This window comes from Microtus oregoni, unplaced genomic scaffold, assembly GCF_018167655.1.
Source record: "Microtus oregoni isolate MIOR12 unplaced genomic scaffold, Mior012 000036F_ref0000092, whole genome shotgun sequence".
NCBI lineage: Eukaryota > Metazoa > Chordata > Mammalia > Rodentia > Cricetidae > Microtus > Microtus oregoni.
This window is the reverse complement of record NW_024543095.1, coordinates 18,191,956-18,209,867: the sequence shown is the minus strand read 5'-3', so window position 1 is coordinate 18,209,867 and position 17,912 is coordinate 18,191,956. Positions and strand designations below refer to the sequence as shown.

Sequence of the window (17,912 nt, the reverse complement as noted above, 5' to 3'; positions counted from 1 at the left end):
TTTGGTTTCTATGGTGACCTTTACTACAAGAGCCTGACTAAAGCTGAAGGAATGTGTTACCTAAAACCATCGCCCCAAAGTGCTCATGGCTTCAAGGAAGTATACTCATCAGCGATCCATTCTCTCCACCCCATATTCCTGTCCCTCCTGGTCAGGCTTCCCAGCTGCCTCTTTCATGAGAAGGAAGGACCCGCAAAGACAACTCTAGGCCTGCTTCAAATTCTCACATTCCCCACAGGAAGCCTGTGGCCCGCCTGGCCTTGGGCCCCCTGGCCAGCTGGCACATGTGTTTCGGGCTTAGTTGGAAGCCTGTGGGATTTCGGGAAACTGCTGGGGGTATCTGGTTCCCACCATACCAGGTTCACGCTGTCCCTGACGAGGCATCGTGTCTGCCTCATCACGTTTCTGCCTTTTTGAACCTGAGCTGTACTAACCAAAGGTCCTCTCCAGTCTGCTTCCTAATCTCTGAGTCAGAAGGGTTCTCAGAAGCGGGACTCCACGAGATTGGGTTCTGCTCTGCAGGCCCAGATGGTGCCTGGTGCCCATGGGGAAATAGTAATCTCTCTACAATGAGATCCACAAAAGCTTGGTTCTGCTCTGCAAGCCTAGACGGTGCCTGGTGCCCATGGAGGAGCGGTGGCCTCTCCAGAAAGCTTTTGACCTGCTCCCCCCCGAGCTGTGTCACTACTTAACCCAGCCGCATCCCCTTCCTTCAGTCCCAGGTGTCAATGAGACTGTGGCATTTCCTCCACACTCTGACCTTAGACATAGTTATCCATCAGCCCATGACCTTCTTTAGCCTGTGTCTCACGGTACACTTCAGAAGCAGAAGAGGCAGGGCAGATGTTCCTTTTAAGGAGGCACAAGTTGATGTGGTTGGCATGGGTAAGAGTCAGAAGTTACTTACAAGGGCAGTCACCTGACTGGCTCTCACACTAGGATAAAACTCATTAAGATGGGGGTTCACTCACCTGTCAGCTTCCTCCTTTGCTTAGGCTGCTCCCAGACAGTGCCGAAGCAGGTACCCCTTACACAGGACCTGCTGGCTTTCCTCCCTGGGGGACAGTTCTTGAATCCCCTGCACTGGTAACTTTGCAGAAGGGAAAAGCCTTTAGAAGGCGAGGCCACCAGGATAATGGCTGCACAGTGCTTGGCAGGAGACAACCTATACCATGGTCCTCTAAGTATCCCTGGAGAATAGACTTTGCTAGGAACAATGAGGTCAGGCCAAGGGGGGTCGGTCTGGGTTGCTTTGCTGAGTGGTATTTACTGGACTGGTTGTCTAACTGCTAGCAACAGCTGGAGCCACACATGGCTTGTTCCCAGCTCAGGGAGCAGCTGGAGAAGCAGGGGCACACAGTCAGTCGATGAGCAATGGTATTTGTCAGTGATCCCTGGCCCATAATGGACTCAGTGACATTTCCTGCTAATCCATGGGTTTTTGTACTCCAAGGTTTCATCTGTGGGGAATAGTATTGACTTATTTGCAAAGGGATAGGGTCTCTCAATAGAGCCAGGAATATATATGTATAATTTCTTCTCCTTTAAGAAAAATTTATTTTTCTCACACTCTGATGGCCTGAATCCCACAAATTCCTGTTCTGGTTAGTTTTGTAGCCTTCTAGGGCCAGAGCAGATCACAGCGGAGCTCCTAAGTCTGAGAACTGATGGACTCATGATAAAGAATGACTTTACCTCATCTGACCCTCCCCCGAGCAGAGCAGGCTGAGTGGGGGAAGTCTCTTTGGGGTAGAATACACTTATTTCCTGCTACTCTGCAGAACACTCTGTAGCGACAAGGACCAAGAATGTGCAGGATCTCACACCCTAGAGCTCCTGCTATCCCTCAGTGCAGCATGATGTCTCTGGAGATGAGCAGATCCCATGGCATACGCTGCCCCCTGAAGGCTCTGCCTGCAGAAGCAGACACACTATTTTCTAGGCAGCTCCACACAAACATGAGGGAGGGAGTAGAAGGAAACACCAGGGAGCAGGCACAGTTAGGCTGCACAGGGGCAAACGGCACAGTCTATATCCCATCCCCACCACCTCTGCGGCCCATCTAAGAACCTGCTGAAAACTATCTCCTTACCTGCAAGTAGAGAAAGTTCTCATTCATGTATACCCATGGGGCTCCTCTTGAAGGGGTGGGGTAGATGTGGTGTGAGCTTGAATTGGCACCAAGCTCAAAGCCAAAACCTCTCTATCCTATTGTAAGGACTCTCAGGGGAATAGGGCACAGCTAGGTGAGGTGAAAGGAAGGTAGAGAGGGCACAGCTGGGTAGAGCAGTGGGGCTCACTCACGCCACAAGGGAGCCAGGGGTCTGCCCAAGCAGCCCCAGAGTAGGAAGATGGGAAGGAAGCCACTGGGAGGAAGCATCTTACTGGAGTGGCTCAGGGAACCAAAGGAATGGATCCCATTATACCCTAGTACACTTCCCACTGCTTGGGGTTCTGTCAGACTTTCAGCTAAGGCGCTAGCCTTCCACAGCATGCCAGGGAAGTGCACAGGGCTAGAAGGACATGTGAGGACATGAAGAGATGCTGAGGAGCAAAATGGGAGACCCAGGAGCAGAAGGGCCTTGCCCTGCTCCTCTCTGCTTCACATTATGGTTTCCATGGAAGATCTCATGGACTTGGGGCTAAAACATTTAGCACTGTGGCCCTCCTGGCACCTTGTCTCTTCAATACTCAGCCCTGGCAGTGGGCAGGAAGTTCCTTCTCTCCTTACCCAAGGGCTCTAAGCTTTTCTCTTTGAGAATTTCTTTTTCTACTTCGTGCAACTGCTTGAGTAAATACACACGTGTGCATAGGCACATACAGATACATGTGCAGGCATGTAGAAAACACACACGTGTGCACAGGCACATACAGATACATGTGCGGGCATGTAGAAAACACACACGTGTGCACAGGCACATACATATACATGTGCAGGCATGTAGAAAACACACACGTGTGCACAGGCACATACAGATACATGTGCAGGCATGTAGAAAACACACACGTGTGCACAGGCACATACAGATACATGTGCAGGCATGTAGAAAACACACACGTGTGCACAGGCACATACAGATACATGTGCAGGCATGTAGAAAACACACTTGCTGGCACGCATGCCAGCAGCAGAGAGTCAGGACCTGCTGGGCAGGAAAGGATGGAGCATGGAAAAAGCAAGATACCACTGCAAAAAGTAGAGGCCTTTTTTTTTTCTGGACTTTTACTATATATAAAAATCATAAGACTGGGAAGCTGACTGAGTGGGTGAAGGCACTCGCTGCCAAGCCTAAAGATCTGACTGAGTTCTGTCCCCAGGACTCAAAAGATAGGAGAGAACTGATAACCTCAAGTTATCCTCTGACCTCTGCACATGCCCCATTGCACACCCTCTGTACACCCTTGCATGTGTGTACCATCCCATATAAATGTAATTTTTTAAACCGGAAGATAAAATAAAACATTGCCACCGGTACTGCTGCATTATACTTGGGATTCCTGTTGTCCACACCCAATTAATTTGCGTTTTATAAATTCCTGAATGGTGCGTCTTATAAAATGAATAATTATTTCTCCAAGGCTGGAGCAAGGTTCAAAACTGTATTCTTCAATACAAGGATGGACTTGTCCAAGTGGACACACACTTTAGTTATACCTGGCTGTGAACAGCTGGGACCCACTGGGGCAGGATAACGGGGTATGCGCGAGGAGGATCAGATAGGATCAGGAATTGGGCTGGGATGGTTTAGATTGCAGACAGCAGTCTTGGCAAGGAGAAACAGGAAGAGGCTCAGAGGTCATCAAAACATGACCTCCCCCTAGATCCCGTCATAGCCACAATGGCATTTGCCTTGATTAGCCCTGATCCTTTGTGATCTGAGGGGAAGGAGATCTAATCCTGCTCCCCCTGCTGCTGCCCTCCCACTGCAGTGTGAACCCTGCTCTAAGAGGCCCGGCAAGTGATTGGTGTGATAAACATGAAGGGTCAGGACCACCTTGGAGGAAGATCACTGTTTCCCCAGCTTCCAAGAAAGGATGCAGTTGGGCAGGTTCCTCTGTTCTTTAGCTAGTGTTAGAATTTCATCCTCGGCTGGCTGTGTCAGGATCATGATCATGTCGCATGCCTTACCAAGTGGCTTACCTGAGGGCAGGAGCACTATGGGCTCCCTGGTCCCCACCAAGGCCCCTCTGTGCATACTGCCACAGCCCTTGCCATTCCTACACCACCTTGTCCCTCTACCCGGGAAGTGTCTAAGCAACGGACACTTATTCCCTGTGTACTGACTGCAATGTGACAAGCTGAGGTGTGCACAGGCGACTATGCACAGCCCTTTACCCAGCAGTGAACCCAGGAGACTCACTTGAAGTTCTCGGGGTACTCGGTGATGGCCATATTGATGACATCCAGGGCGTGCTGGTAGTGCTTCTGGGCGGAGAAGAGCAGCGCTAGCAAGTGGAGGGCATTGGCATCATCCCTGCTCACCGTCAGGACCTCCTGGAGATGCTCCATGGCGCTGGAGATCTGCCAGGAGAGAATGCCAGTTTAGGGACCTTACCCCAGGACTCAGATTCCAGCCATGGCTCAGCTCAGCCCAAGTGTGCCTGGAGCAGCGGAAGCAAGGGCATTAATAAAACATTTCCTGCCAGACAGCCTGGCAAGGGATTTGGGGAGACGAAGGTAAGCATTTTGAATGGGAGGAGTTGGAAGCCTCAGGCATAGGCTGCCTGTCACATGTGGAAGCCCCCTCTCAGAGTTTTGCTGACAGGGGTCAGAGTCCCACTCAAGAAAGGTAAGGGAAAGGGAGTGCTCTAGGAAGGTGGGGACCGAAGGCAGGGAGGCAGCAGGGATGAATGGCAGAAAGGAAGGAGTGTCCTCCGATAGAGCAGTGTGGGGCTTAGCTAGAACGGAGGCTTGGTTTTTGTATTGGGTGTTTTTCAACTCAATAATTATTGAGAGTAGTTCTATAGGAAGATTAGATAGGAAGATGAGGCCAGCTCACACAGGGCCAAGAAAGCCACTGAGAAGCCACGGGTGGTTCTAGCGTGAAGCAAAGCCTTCCCTTCAGGTGCAGCAGACCGCTGCCACATAGAGCCCTGGAGTTCACAGCTCAGATTTGCCTCCCTTCCTGGTGCTGAGTGGAGGAGGGCAGGTCCCCACTGCTCTGGGAGTCCTGCAGACTGGCAAGGAAGACAACACACCTCTGGCCCTGCTATCTTGCCAAACCCTTGCTCCTGGCAGGACCTGGGAAAACTCTGATGGTCTCTTCTGTTGAAGAAGGTGGGTGGGGGGAAAGCACGGTTCAGGGGAGAACAAGAGATCACCCTGAATGCGTCTCTCTCTGTCCTGTTCTCCTCCAGTGCCTCCCCACGCCCTTGGCTCGGCCACACAGGCCAGTAAGCACAAGGGACTCTCCTCACATGGCCTAGCCTAGGGACGCTTGGCAGAGTCTGGGAAGTTTCCACAAGTGTTTAAGAGTGAAAGAAACTCTGGTTGTCACTAATGGGAACACACTCCTTCAAAGGAGGTTGGGCAGTGCTAGTATGCGCAGCAACTCCTTAGCTGTCCAGCGTGACCTGCTAGGTGGCCCTGCATCCCCTCCACTACCTCCTCCTTCTCCAGCAAAGGCATGCAAGATGGTCTCTTGTTCCCAGCCCACCTGCCACTTGCTATCTAAATCTAAAGAGCATGCTCTTTGGAGGACTATTTGGGTGTTAGAAAAAGCAATACCTTATTTGTGAATTTGAAAGACCCGGGTCTCTTGTCCCTGGGAGCTCTTGCCTTTCGGAATTCTATGTCCTGCACGTTAGGCATACGGCTTACCTGAGATGGGTTAAACTGGTGGGATATGTACAATTGGACATGCTCGGACACCTTCTAACCCTTTGTCTGCTCAAGCATCTCCAGCCTGAGAGGCTGGCATTTCAGCACTGGTTGGCATAGGCTAAGCCCACACAGCCTGCTAATGCTACACTAGGTGAGTGAGGGGCTCAGTATAGGCTGGTGGTTCTCAACCTTCCTAATGCTGTGACCCTTTAATACAGTTCCTCACGTTGTGGTGATACCCCCCCACCATAAAATTATTTTTGCTACTACTTCATAACTGTAAGTTTGATATTGTTATGAATCGTAACATAAAATATCTGATATGCAGGATAGCTGGTATGTGACCCACAGGTTGAGAACTACTGATGTAGGCCAATTCTTCTTAAGCTGCAGGTTTAGAGTGCGGTACCGTAGTGTCCAGCCCATAATCTCCATCCTCAGGACTTCTGGCATTCATTCCAACTTGGCTCAGTTGCTCAGAATGCATGAGGCGTCCTCTCCCTGCTGCCTAGTAAACGGCACTGTCCTCGCCAAGGCTCTGCTTCTGTCGAAATGCCCACCCATTCCCCTGCCTTCCCCTTAGCTGCCTACCCATTGTGTGTGTGTGGAGGCTGTGACCAGAGGAAGGACTGGGAGAGACACAGCACCAGGCAGGAGGGAGGGGGGTTAGGATGGCCTGTTTGGACAACACACTAAGCTATGAGCCCAGCAAGGCCAGGCTCTACTGTTACTCTTGTCATGCGTGCCACAGTGTGGTAAACACCTTCCGGAACACTGATGGAGAAACACCCCCTCCTACCCACATCCTCACAGAGTCAAAAGCTTTGACTCCTGAGAAGGATGGAATGTATGTACCTCAGCTCCTCCACTGCTCTGCTGGTACCCAGGGCAAGGGAGCAACACCTCTCTGGCCTGCTTTTCCTTTGTGATAGGATGCGGCCAGGCTCCTGTGGCAGCTCCAAGGCTTAGGTTTGAGATGGCTCGGTGCATTTCCCAAAGCCAGTGTTCCCAGTGAGTCCTCCGGAGACCCCACAACGACAGAACTGTAGAATTCCTCCCCACAGTCCGAGGACATGTGCTTGAGGCGGCTGTATCCATTCCGGCCACTCTGGCCACACCAGGGTCCTCTGGTCTGTCCAGGGACGAACCCAGTGTGTCTCATTTGCCAATCTGCGCTCTGTCACTGACCTGTGCAGGCCTTTGTCTTTCTCCTTAGCAGACCTAAGACCCCAGCCTCTCATGTTCCCTTTGGGGCTTTGCACACTCAGTGTGCCAGGCCTGTCACAGTGTCTCCTTCTAGCCACTAAGTGCGTAGGTCAAGGAGAGCATGAAGCACCAGCTAGGATCGGTGGGGCTACCACTGGGTGGATGTGACTCTCCGAAGCTGGCCCTGCCCAGTGACTCACCAGAACAGACCCCACTACCCTGGGAGGGGTGTCCAAACACCCCAATATCATAGCTCAGAGCAGCCAGCCATGCTCTAGGCAGAAAGACCCAGAAGGAAGGTCACAGAGACCCAAACAGGTCTAGCTTAAGAGTCTACTCAAGATCCTCAGCCCTCTGGAACTTTCTAGACATCATGTCCCCAAGGAAACTGAGTGCCAGACTCCATTGATCTCACAAGCATTGTTTTCAGAAGATGGGTGCTATTTATCAAAGATGGATGAATAACTGAAGAGATTAAAAAATGCATCACCGAAGGCTTATCATCAACGTGACTGGCAAGGGAAGCACCAGGTTCCTTTACAGAGAGCTAAAAATAGAGTGGTCTCAGGTAACTTTCCGTCTGTTCCTAGAGGCTGAGTGATTTTCCAAGAGGAGCAGCACACAGAGAGCAGGCCTATTGCTAGGATAGCAGCCCCGGGCCAGGGCCCAGGGGTCAGGATCGCGGCTATGGGCCAAGGCCCAGGGGTCAGGATCGCGGCTATGGGCCAGGGCCCAGGGGTCAGGATCACGGCTATGGGCCAGGGCCTAGGGGTCAGGATCGCGGCGGCTATAAGGCTGAGGTGGCAGAGTGATGAATGAGTCACGGGGAGGAGGTGGTGTGAGGGAAATAAACAGAGGAGCAGGAAGCAGGAGGAAAGACAGCGGGACCACTGGATAGAAAACAGCTGAGACAGAGGTGGTGGAGACGGAGGACCTGGACTGGCAAATCAGGCTGCACAGTCACCGCTAAGAATCCGGGTGTGAGGCAAGAAGGAGCTTCCAGTAGTGGGGTGGGGGTGGGGGGCTACCACTCAGTGAGAAGTCAAGAGGCCAGAGTCCCACTACTCCTGGGTCAGAGGAAACAGCTAGTGTGGCTGCTCTAAGGTCAGGTGTGATAATGGGACCAGCCTCCTGGCAGGGGTCCAGGTACCCAAGGTCCTATCTCCAAATGGGCCAGAGCCTCTTTGCTGGGGCAGAGTGAACTTCTGGCCACAGTGTGAAATGAGGTCATGTTGACCCTGCAAGGGAAACGAACAGGACTGCCTCACTTGTCCACGTATGAACGTGGACTTCCTTTTTCTCGGTTGCTTAGTTTCTTGAGACAGTGTCCTGTTGTGTATCCCAAACTGACTCACTCTGTAGCCTAGGCCGACCTCAAACTCAAGAATTCTGCCTTAGCCTCCTATGTGTCAGGACTGCAGGAGCGCGCCACCACGTCTGGCTGTACACAGCGCCTACGAGGCTTCTCCCAGCAGGTGGTTTTGAGCTTAACACCTTTCCCAGTGGCAGGAGAGGAAAGCTGTCCTGGGGCCTCAGGCCACCTATAGTCCCCCAGCGTCAGCATGTGCTGGGTCAAGGCCACCAAAGACGCCCAGGGTGCTAGCCTGAGGGATGCAGGATGCATGGGATCAGAGGAGATTCTGAAAGGCATGATTTAGGTCAGTTGTAATAGCTGGGATCCCCTGTCCCTACCTCATGAGTCACTATCAGGAAAAGGTGGTTCTACCTGGAGAGATATAAGTGGTCATGGTGGTGATGGTCTTGGTAGGGCAAAGATGGCTACTCTACTGAACCCCTCAAGATCAGGAGCCAACAGTGGTGTCTTTGGGGTCACACAGAAACCCATCCAGAAATAGCTCCACATGCCAATCACTCTTTCCCCATGTTGAGGGTAGGGGGCAGGACATGAGCAAATGATGCTGTGGCCACTTACCCATGTCTCAGGAAACTGCAATATTCTAAGGAAAGTCAGGGCATTGAATAGCCCTTCCTGTGTGCCCATCACAAGTGGGCTGGGGTAACCACATTGGCCGAATCCTGACTAGACTCCTCACACAGATGCTCACATGAAAGACAAGGGCACCAAGAGACAGTCGGTCCCACAGGGGAGATCAGAAGCCCCACAGATCTGAGGGTTAGGAACCGTGACAACACACCTGTCGGACGAGGGCAAGCTGCAGGGAGACATAGAAGATAATCTGGGGGTCATCGGGTGCCAGTTCCTGGGCTCTGCAGGGGAGAGGAGCCAAGAGTCAGTTACTGTCAGTTGAGCAGCCCGCCAACCGGGGGCTGGGGGCTGGGGGCAACCAGCCCCTCTCAGATGGCGGCTGATGGCTCAGTCAGGTCCACAGGCTGCTCACGGCAGAGCACAGTGGCTCATGGAGGGCTGGGACAAACTGAGGTAGGGTATCTCCAAGGTGACAGACCTCAGATGAAGGGTAGGACGGGGACGGGGAAAGATAGCGTCACATCTGTGACTGGCACCCTGGCTGTTTCTCTGTGGACAGCAGTTACCCTGACTGTGGCTCTCTCAAAGCACACTCACACTGCCCCGAGAAGGAGGCAGGGCCTCTCAACGGCCAGTCTGAGCAAGGAGTCCCAGGTGCGCAGCCCTGGTGGAGAGGTGGGCAAGACTGAAGGCCAGAATAGCTTGCTTTTTTGGTTGGGGAACAGCCTGACCCAGAGGGAAGCTGGTGTGTCACACACTCCATTGGTACAAGGAGTCCTAGCCAGGTCCTCCCTAGTAACATCCCTCTGTCGTTTCAATGTGGGGGATGGGGCTTAGTGGGTCAGGCCAGGGGAGGGAGGCTCAGATGGGCTGGGTCTGAGCAAGGCCCTGGCTCCCCACCCCCCCACCCCCGACTCCAGGAAATCTCTGAAGTTGTGGGTGGGAAGTTCCTGCAGCTCTGGTGTGGTCAGGCTAGAGGGCACCGACATCACTCTGGAGGCCCTGCTATCTGAAGGATACCACGTAGCAGCGGCTCTCAACCTTCCTGATGCTGCAACCCTTCACTACAGCTCCTCATGTTGTGCTGACCCCAACCATAAAATGATTTCATTGCTACTTCATAACTGTAATTGATGCTGTAGTGAATTGTAATGTAAATATCTGATTCGTAAGATACTTTGTATGTGACTCCCAAAGGGGTCATGACCCACAGCCTGAGAACCACTGATGTACAGGCTGCATTTCCTGTTTTCTGTCCAGTATCAGAACACCAGCGGAAGCGTGGGAGTCCCAGGAACAAGGGTTGGGCCTGGCAGCTCTGAGCTGAAGATAGGGGCCCCCAGTGCCCAGTGCTGAGGGCAAGGTTACCCAAAACAACAACCTGCTCCTGCCTGCTGGGTGGCCATCTGGCATTATGATTTCCTTATCCATGAGAGGGAAGACAGAGACATCCATTTCAGAGAGTGGGACGTCATTGTGGGACCCTCCACTTTATCGCCCTGCATGCGAAAAAGCAAAAGATTAGGCGCCTCCTCACCGCTCAAGTGTCTGCAGCGCCTTGCGGTGCAATTCATCTTGCTTGGACTTCAGGGTGGCTGCAGGAGACACAATGGATTGTGTGTGGGTCACAGAAGAAGTGCATCTCTCCAGTCCATCCCCAGGGCACAGGAACTTAGCCAGAAGGAGCCTAACCAGGGTCCTGTTTGCAACCCTCAAGGTCCAGTACCTGGGTTCAAGGCACTGAAGACCGCTGTGACAGCAATAGCAGGCTATCACTAAGGGACTGGTGGCCACTTCCCTAGCCCAAGCAAGGATGGTGGTGCCTGAAGTCCTATGACCTTGGGTCTGAGGGGTAGAAGGGCATTCAGTACTGGACTGCCCTATATGGCTTCAAGGGTTCCTTGAACCTACACATAGGGGCGGGCACTAGGGGGCATGGGTGAAGTCTGGGTGGGGGTCATTGCTCCCTCCCTTCCAGACTTCAAGGACACAAAAGCAGGTGTCTCTCTATTCAATGAGGAGGCACTGGGCTGAACGAGGAAGGCTAGGAACAGAACACCAGGCCTGAGGCAGGAAGGATGAGGATCTTAGGAAACTCCTGTAGGTACTTGATACTGTAACATTCTTGAGGAGGAATTTCAAGGACCCCAGAGGGCTGCTGCAGAGCTGAGGGTAAAGGCAGGTCTGTGAGAAGTGGAAGGAAGCCATGGTGGGGTGGAGGGCTGATGGCACTGCAGATAAGAGGGCAGTGAGGCCTGGGCAGGGCCTACATGGGTCAGTGAGGAGGAATGGCACATTGGTGGGTATCTGTCTGAGTGAGAGTGGACACTCTCGGAACTGAGGGAGGGGTGTGTGTGTGTGTGTGTGTGTGTGTGTGTGTGTGTGTGTATAGGGGGGTGTGATAGCACGGGTGTGTGTTAGGGTGTGTGTATGTGTGATAGGGTGTGTGTGAGTGTGGTACGGTGGGTGTGTGTGTGTGATAGGGTGTGTGTGTGTATGTGTGTATAGGGGGGGTGTGATAGCATGGGTGTGTGTTAGGGTGTGTGTGTGTGATAGGGTGTGTGTGGTAGGGTGTGTGTGTGTGATAGGGTGTGTGTGTGTGGTAGGGTGTGTGTGTGAGTGTGGTAGGGTATGTGTGTGAGTGTGGTAGGGTGTGTGTGTATGTGATAGGGTGTGTGTGTGTGTGGTAGGGTGTGTGTGTATGTGTGTGTATGCGTGTGTGTGAGTGTGGTAGGGTGCATGTGTGTATGTGGTAGGGTGTGTGGGTATGGTAGGTGTGTGTGTGTGTGGTAGGGTGTGTGTGGGGTAAGGTGTATGTTTGTGTGGTAGGGTGTGTGTGTATGTGTTGTAGAGTGTGTGTATATGTGTGTGTGTATGTGCGTGGGAGGTAGGGTGTGTGTCTATGTGTGTGTTAGGGTGTATTGGTGGGGTATACACATGCATATATCCCAGAGGAGGGCTGCTGTCTGTAGGAGGGCTCACTAGTAGAATGAGACACCTTGGAAACATCCCACCCTCAGGCAGATTCTCTGGGGCCTGACACTCACCATCAGTGGCCTGCAGACTGTAGGTGAGACCCAGGGCCAGGTAGCCTTTAGGCAGGAACTCTCCTGCTTCCTCTCCAAGGCTGATCACCACCGTGGCAAAGTGTTCTGCCTCTTCTAGCTGCAAAAAGGAAAGGTAGTGGTCACTGGGGTGGGCTTGGCGGTTCTGAGCAGGAAAGGGAGGATAGTAACCAACCTGGGGCAGTGTCAGCCCCAAGTATAAACAGAACAGTTCCCAACACTGGAACTGTAGGCAACGTGACTTATCCAGGCCCTACAACTATTGAGGAGGAAGTATCTCCCTGTTTGTAGGAGCCAGTGTTCAAGGTCGCAGGTGCCAGCTCTTCCGGACAGACAGACGGACAGACTCCCTGCCTGGGAGAGCCAGCTCCCACAGCCTGCTGTGCTGAGAGCATGAACTCCAAACAGGCCACGTGTGGCTCCTCATCACATGGTCCCTGCAGGCAGGGCCTGCTCAGCAGACAGAGGGGAGCCACGGCTGGCTGGGCCTTGTTGAACATGGCCAACCCTGCAGAGTAGGCAGGCAGCCACACAGGCTAGTCTGGAGCTCACTCCCTCCCTTCCTGAGCAGGAGCCAGTGAGCTTGAACATTCAGGGGAAAAAGGCCCTGGGCTGTTTTTGTCCTGGGAGCAGGGGGACTGTTCCAGTTGGAAAAGGTCCAACTGGCATGGGCCATGTGAACACACATCCTCACACACAACACAGGACACAGGGAGAAGGCACATGAGGGGGAATTTATAGATACTTTGCGGCACACATAATAGTGAGGCTGGCTGGGGTGTAGGGCTGGGGCTAAGACTGTGTCCATTCTTATGTGTCTCCACCAACTCTTTCCCAACGAGTCCCTAACCTGCCATATGTAATGCATAGCAATATGTCTATGTTTTATCCAGAATATTGACTCCCAGGGCCGCTTCCTTCAACATCTCCCTCCCACTCACACACCACTTCCGACAGACAATGGATGGGCAGACAGACAGACGACAGACTACAAATATGCCCCAAGCTCAGGTATCCCAGCCAGCTAGAGAATCACAAAAGCAATCCAGTGGAGGCCAGAGCACACTCCTGCTGGCTTCCAGCCACGCCCAACCCTACTGATATCCTGACTTAAGCTGGTTTGCCCAGGAGGAGTTGGGTAGCTCTGATTGTTGGCCACAGCTGTGGAGAGTGCGCAGGTAAAATCTTTCTCCCTGGAGTGTGGCGGGATTGCCTGAGACAGAGGCCATGGAGAAATGAATGGGCCGAGTCCCCAGTTTGGACCCAGCTATGAGGAGCCATGTGAAAAGAAAAAAAGAAAAGAAAAGAAAAAGAAAAAAAGAAAAGAAACCCCTCCAAACCTGAAGGAGCAGAGCAACACTGTGGTGCAAAGAACAGGACTCCTGAATGTACCATGTTCCCTACAGGGCCAACACTATTTTGAGTTCTGTTGCCACCCACAAAGCAGCCCTTCTGCATGTGGATTCACTGCAGTAATTATAAAGGAAAAATAGTATTAATTCCAAGTAAGTTAATGTACAATACAATAATTACACATGGTATTAATAGACACGGGCGTATTAGCTAGCAAATGGGGAGGGTGCTGTCATGGCAAAAATGAAAACCAAAGAAAAACAAAACCTTTTACTAGGCACGCTGTCCCTCTTTGTCTAAAGCAGGTGTGCCACACGGAGAGCCTTAGAATTAGGCTCTGAAGGGCTAGGACCCAGCCAGGCTCTGAACCAGCCCGACCCCCAGGTCAGTTCTCGTCACAGAGACAGAGCACCGTGGGGTGACAGCGAAGCTGAGCACATTGCTTGGACTCCATTCCTTTGAGGTTATCTTGTGGGCCTCAGTCCCCTCTTCTGTAAAATGGGGACAGCAATGCCACCCTCAGAGGGCTGCGGGGAGGACGTGGTGTGTGCTTGCTGAGTGTCAAAGATGAAGACCAGCAATTACATGTAATATACACACATGCCACAATTACTACACATATACGTGTATACATGTATATATTAATCACGCATCATCACGCTGGAAAATTTGCAAGTGGCATCAACAGAATCCAAAGGAGATGCTAGTCCTGCCTGCCTTTTGTCTGTGGGCCTGGCTGTTCTTAGAAAAGCATGATTGCACCGGACAGGCAGGCACCGGCCAGAACTGACCAGTCAGCTGTTCAGGTTCATGTCGCCAACCAGATCTGAGGTTGAGGGTACACCTCAACCACCCCTCACTCACCCCTTGCATAGGTGATACTATATCAGAATATTTTCCACTCTATTATCTTATCTTATGATATATTCCCTTTTTTTTCTTCCTAAGTGTTCTATTCTACAACCTTTGATCCACAATCTGAAAATGCTGTTTTAATCTGACTGTTCTCAGCCGCCCAACACTATTTCTACCAAGTTCCCTTGCCAGCTTTTCCTGCTGGGGACGTCAGGTCCTCCCATGGCCTCCTGGAGGCTGTTGTCTCTGCCACCAGCTCAGACTGTGGCATGAGGTCCTCTTTCTTATCAAATACCCCTAGATGAGGAGTTCCCAGTGTCTCCTCCCTCACCCCACTATGGTACTGTCTTGAAATGCCCTCACTCAGAGCATCCAGGTGAGCTTGCCATGGCCACCTAGGGAAGGTCCTCCCTCCCTACCCCTGTTTCTGAACAGCCTGAGGCCTGACAACCACATCATAGCACCACGGCAGGTTAGGAGGCACGGGGAGCTTGTGTGATATCCCCACCCCCACGGTCAGCCATTCAGCCAGCAGTACATCTGTGACCCTAGCCCTCAGGCTGGCTAAGGGCTTCATGGCTGCCCTCTGCACTTTCTTGGTTTTCTCCTCCCTGACGCTTGGGAAGCGCACTACACTAGTAGTACAGGGAACTTTCCTTCATAAGTAAGGAAACACTCTGTGCCTTCCCAAGTCCCTTGGTATCCGAGGTTTTCCTAATTTGGTCCCTGCACAGCAGACTCAGCTGAGTTGGCACACTTGCTGGGGCTCGGGGCCGCCTTCCATCGCGGAATGAGGGACAGCCTCGTTCACCTGCACTCAGCAAAGAGGGTGCCACCTCAGGCCCTCCATCCACTCTCTTCCCAGTGACTGGAGAGAGCCCTCTATTCAGAGACTGCAGGATTCTGCTGACAGACCTCCAGTTCTCCTGAGCCCCTTCCTGTGGGCCTGGAACTACTTTGTGGAAATTTGCTTTTTCCCTCCTTTTCTTCAAGGCACTCTCTAACTTCTGTAAGCTGGTGGCGAAAGAGCTGGCATTCTTCCTTGCTTTGTGAGCAATCCAATGAAAGCAAAAGCACCCTTCCCAAGTGCTCACTACTGTGAAGGTACTGAGAAGAATAACGGCATCCATTTGGCATATAGCTGCAAAGGGCCATGCAGACACACACCATTTCCTAAGGCTCACCCCCTTTTAGGGAACATGCCAGCTCCCAGATTATAGATGAGGAAACTGAGGCACAAGGAGAGTGAATCACTCCCTCAAAGTCACACAAGCTAGTGAGTAAGGTAGACAACAGGACTTGAACCCTATCTGTTCTCCAAGCTGATGCTCTTTCCAGTACCATGCTGCCCCGTTGGGTGATACGAAGCCCGAGACACACAATACAGGCCTCTGCAAGATGAGTTCACCTACGTCTGATTTCCCCTTTTCACGCCAGCTGTCTGTGTGGCATACAATATACAAGCATGCCCTGCCCTCTGTGACTCCTGAAGGGGTTCCAACTTTTTAAAATAAATCAGTTTTAAATAGCTGTGTTTGGAGGGATCCAAGAAAATACCTACATTGTCTTTTCTATCTGCTCCCCAGATTTGCCTTGTGGCTAGCGTGCAAGGCAAAGGAAGTGAAGAAGCACTTCATCGGAAACAAAGCCCACACCAGGCAAGGTCACAGTGAAGGACAGAGTTCCTGGAGGGCGGGGGCATAGGCACTCACCAGCATTGCCCACTGGCCTCAGGAAAAGGCAGAGCTATGCCTTGGAGAAGCACAGAGGGTCATACCACAGTTCAATCCACGTCCAGGGTGAGTACAAACCAGACTTTATGAGCTCCAAGAATGGGTCTGGGAAGATGGCTCAGCAGTTAAGAGCACTGGCTGCACTTCTAGAGGGTCTTGGTTAGATTCCCAGAGCCTACAAGGTGGCTCAAACCTTCTGTAACTCCAATCCCAGAGGATCTGACCCCCTCTTCTGGCCTTTGTGGGCATTACACACACATGGTGCACAGACACACATGCAGGGGAAAACATTTAGTCACTTAAAATAAAAACAAAGGAAAACTAATTTTAGGAAAAAAGGAGGGGGCCCAGGGGAGGCATCTAAGTCTCCAGCAGCTTGCCCTCATCCCCGTTTACCTGCAGAGCCTTGTTCCCACCTGCGTCTGACTCCCCATCAAAGTTTGACCAGGTCAATACTCAGACTATTCTCAGCCCCGGGTACCAGCCCGCCTCTCTCCCCTCTTCTGATGACAAGTCTGCATGTTTAAGCTTCCTTTTGGGCTTTTCTATTTATGTTGTCATTGATTACTTTGCTCCTAACTCATCTGATTTCAATTTGGACTGATTTGATCCTAATTTTATTACCATGTAATCTGAATGCACATAATCACTGTAATTATGCTACAGAGGGAAACAGCTCCTCCATGGTGGGAAGATCTAAATTTAGGGCTTCCTGGCAAGGGCACCAGTGTCTGGGTGGACTCTCAGCTCCTTGGAGCTGGCAGCTCGGGGGAGCACATATGCCCTCCCCAGCCCTGCTTCCAGAGACATGGGGTATTTTAGGCTTCAGCTAAGGGATGAGCCCAAGGTTTCCTCTCAGAAGTCTTGGAATAAGAAGGAGTCTGATCTGGGGATTGGGTAAGCGCCCTCTGCACCTTTAGCTCCCAGCACTCTTTGCTGCAGAGGTTTGGCTTGGTACTCTGCAGGCTGCAGCTGCATGCCACCTACAACAGAGTGGGTGCTTGCTGTGGATCTAGAATGCAGAGGAAGGAATGGGGCTACTTTGCCTGTTGGAGAGGATATGTGGGGTGCAAGATGACAAGTGAGAGGGACAAGGGACTCGTTCTGTGTCACTCAGAACATAGGAGGGGGACTCTCCCTTTCATCGGGAAGCTGATCTGGATAGTTACCAGTAGAGATAATATTACAGCAGTACTCCCTAGGAGCCAGTGCCCTGGGTCTGAGCTCACCAGAGACCTGGGGCTCAGGGCTCAGGGCTCGTTTTTCTCACTGTTTCAAGCTACTGGTCTTCCGAAAGCACCTTCATGAGCCCCTAGTAAAGACCATCAGCTCAGAAGTTACCAGTTGAGGTGCAGTCCCCTAAAAGCCGCCTCAGTAGAGTGTGGGGAGCAGACGGCAGGACCGGGAAAGAAGCCTCAGGGTGCAACAGAACAAAGAAGGGACTGCAAGGAGGCCATCTTTGTTTGTCTCAGGTTAGGGCTGAGTTTGACCCCTCCCCTTCTCTATTAACTATGACGTCATCTGAAGTCCCTTTTCTAATAGGCTGGTCTAGGTAACTGAGGTCTTGCCTACCACCCTGACCACTTTCCATCTGTTGGACTCTCTGGAGACCCCATTTCCAAGGGCCATGCTGTCAAGATCAAGGTTGGTGGGTCCTCAGAAACTCTCCTCCTGGTCCTACACGAAGGTGGCACCCTTTCTTCTATGGCAAACATCCCCCACCTTATCCCCCTTGCTGGGGTCCTCCCCAGGAGGTTTTGAATCTGGGCCCTGCTTGCTCTACCCCCACAGCTCACTCACCCAGTGCAGGGACCCAATGCAGACCTTGGCAGCCATCAGGGGCACTGTGGGGTTCGAGGGCTGCAGCTTCATGCATTCCCGGAGCAGCGACACAGCGTAGGCTGACTGCAGAAGCAAGAGCAGGGAGC

The 17,912-nt window shown here is 52.1% G+C and overlaps 1 protein-coding gene across 4 annotated transcripts in view; it reads right to left on the bottom strand.

Moving 5' to 3' along the window:
- Positions 1-17,912, bottom strand: part of Ttc7a (tetratricopeptide repeat domain 7A) — a 110,705-nt gene that overhangs the window by 34,256 nt on the left and 58,537 nt on the right. For all 4 annotated transcript variants that reach the window (XM_041630983.1, XM_041630981.1, XM_041630982.1 and 1 more), the window contains 5 exons: positions 17,785-17,889; positions 12,026-12,143; positions 10,516-10,573; positions 9,187-9,259; positions 4,362-4,522 (listed from right to left, as the gene is read on the bottom strand). In XM_041630983.1, coding sequence (XP_041486917.1) covers positions 4,362-4,522; positions 9,187-9,259; positions 10,516-10,573; positions 12,026-12,143; positions 17,785-17,889 — 515 coding nt within the window. The remainder of the gene's footprint in view (positions 1-4,361; positions 4,523-9,186; positions 9,260-10,515; positions 10,574-12,025; positions 12,144-17,784; positions 17,890-17,912) is intronic.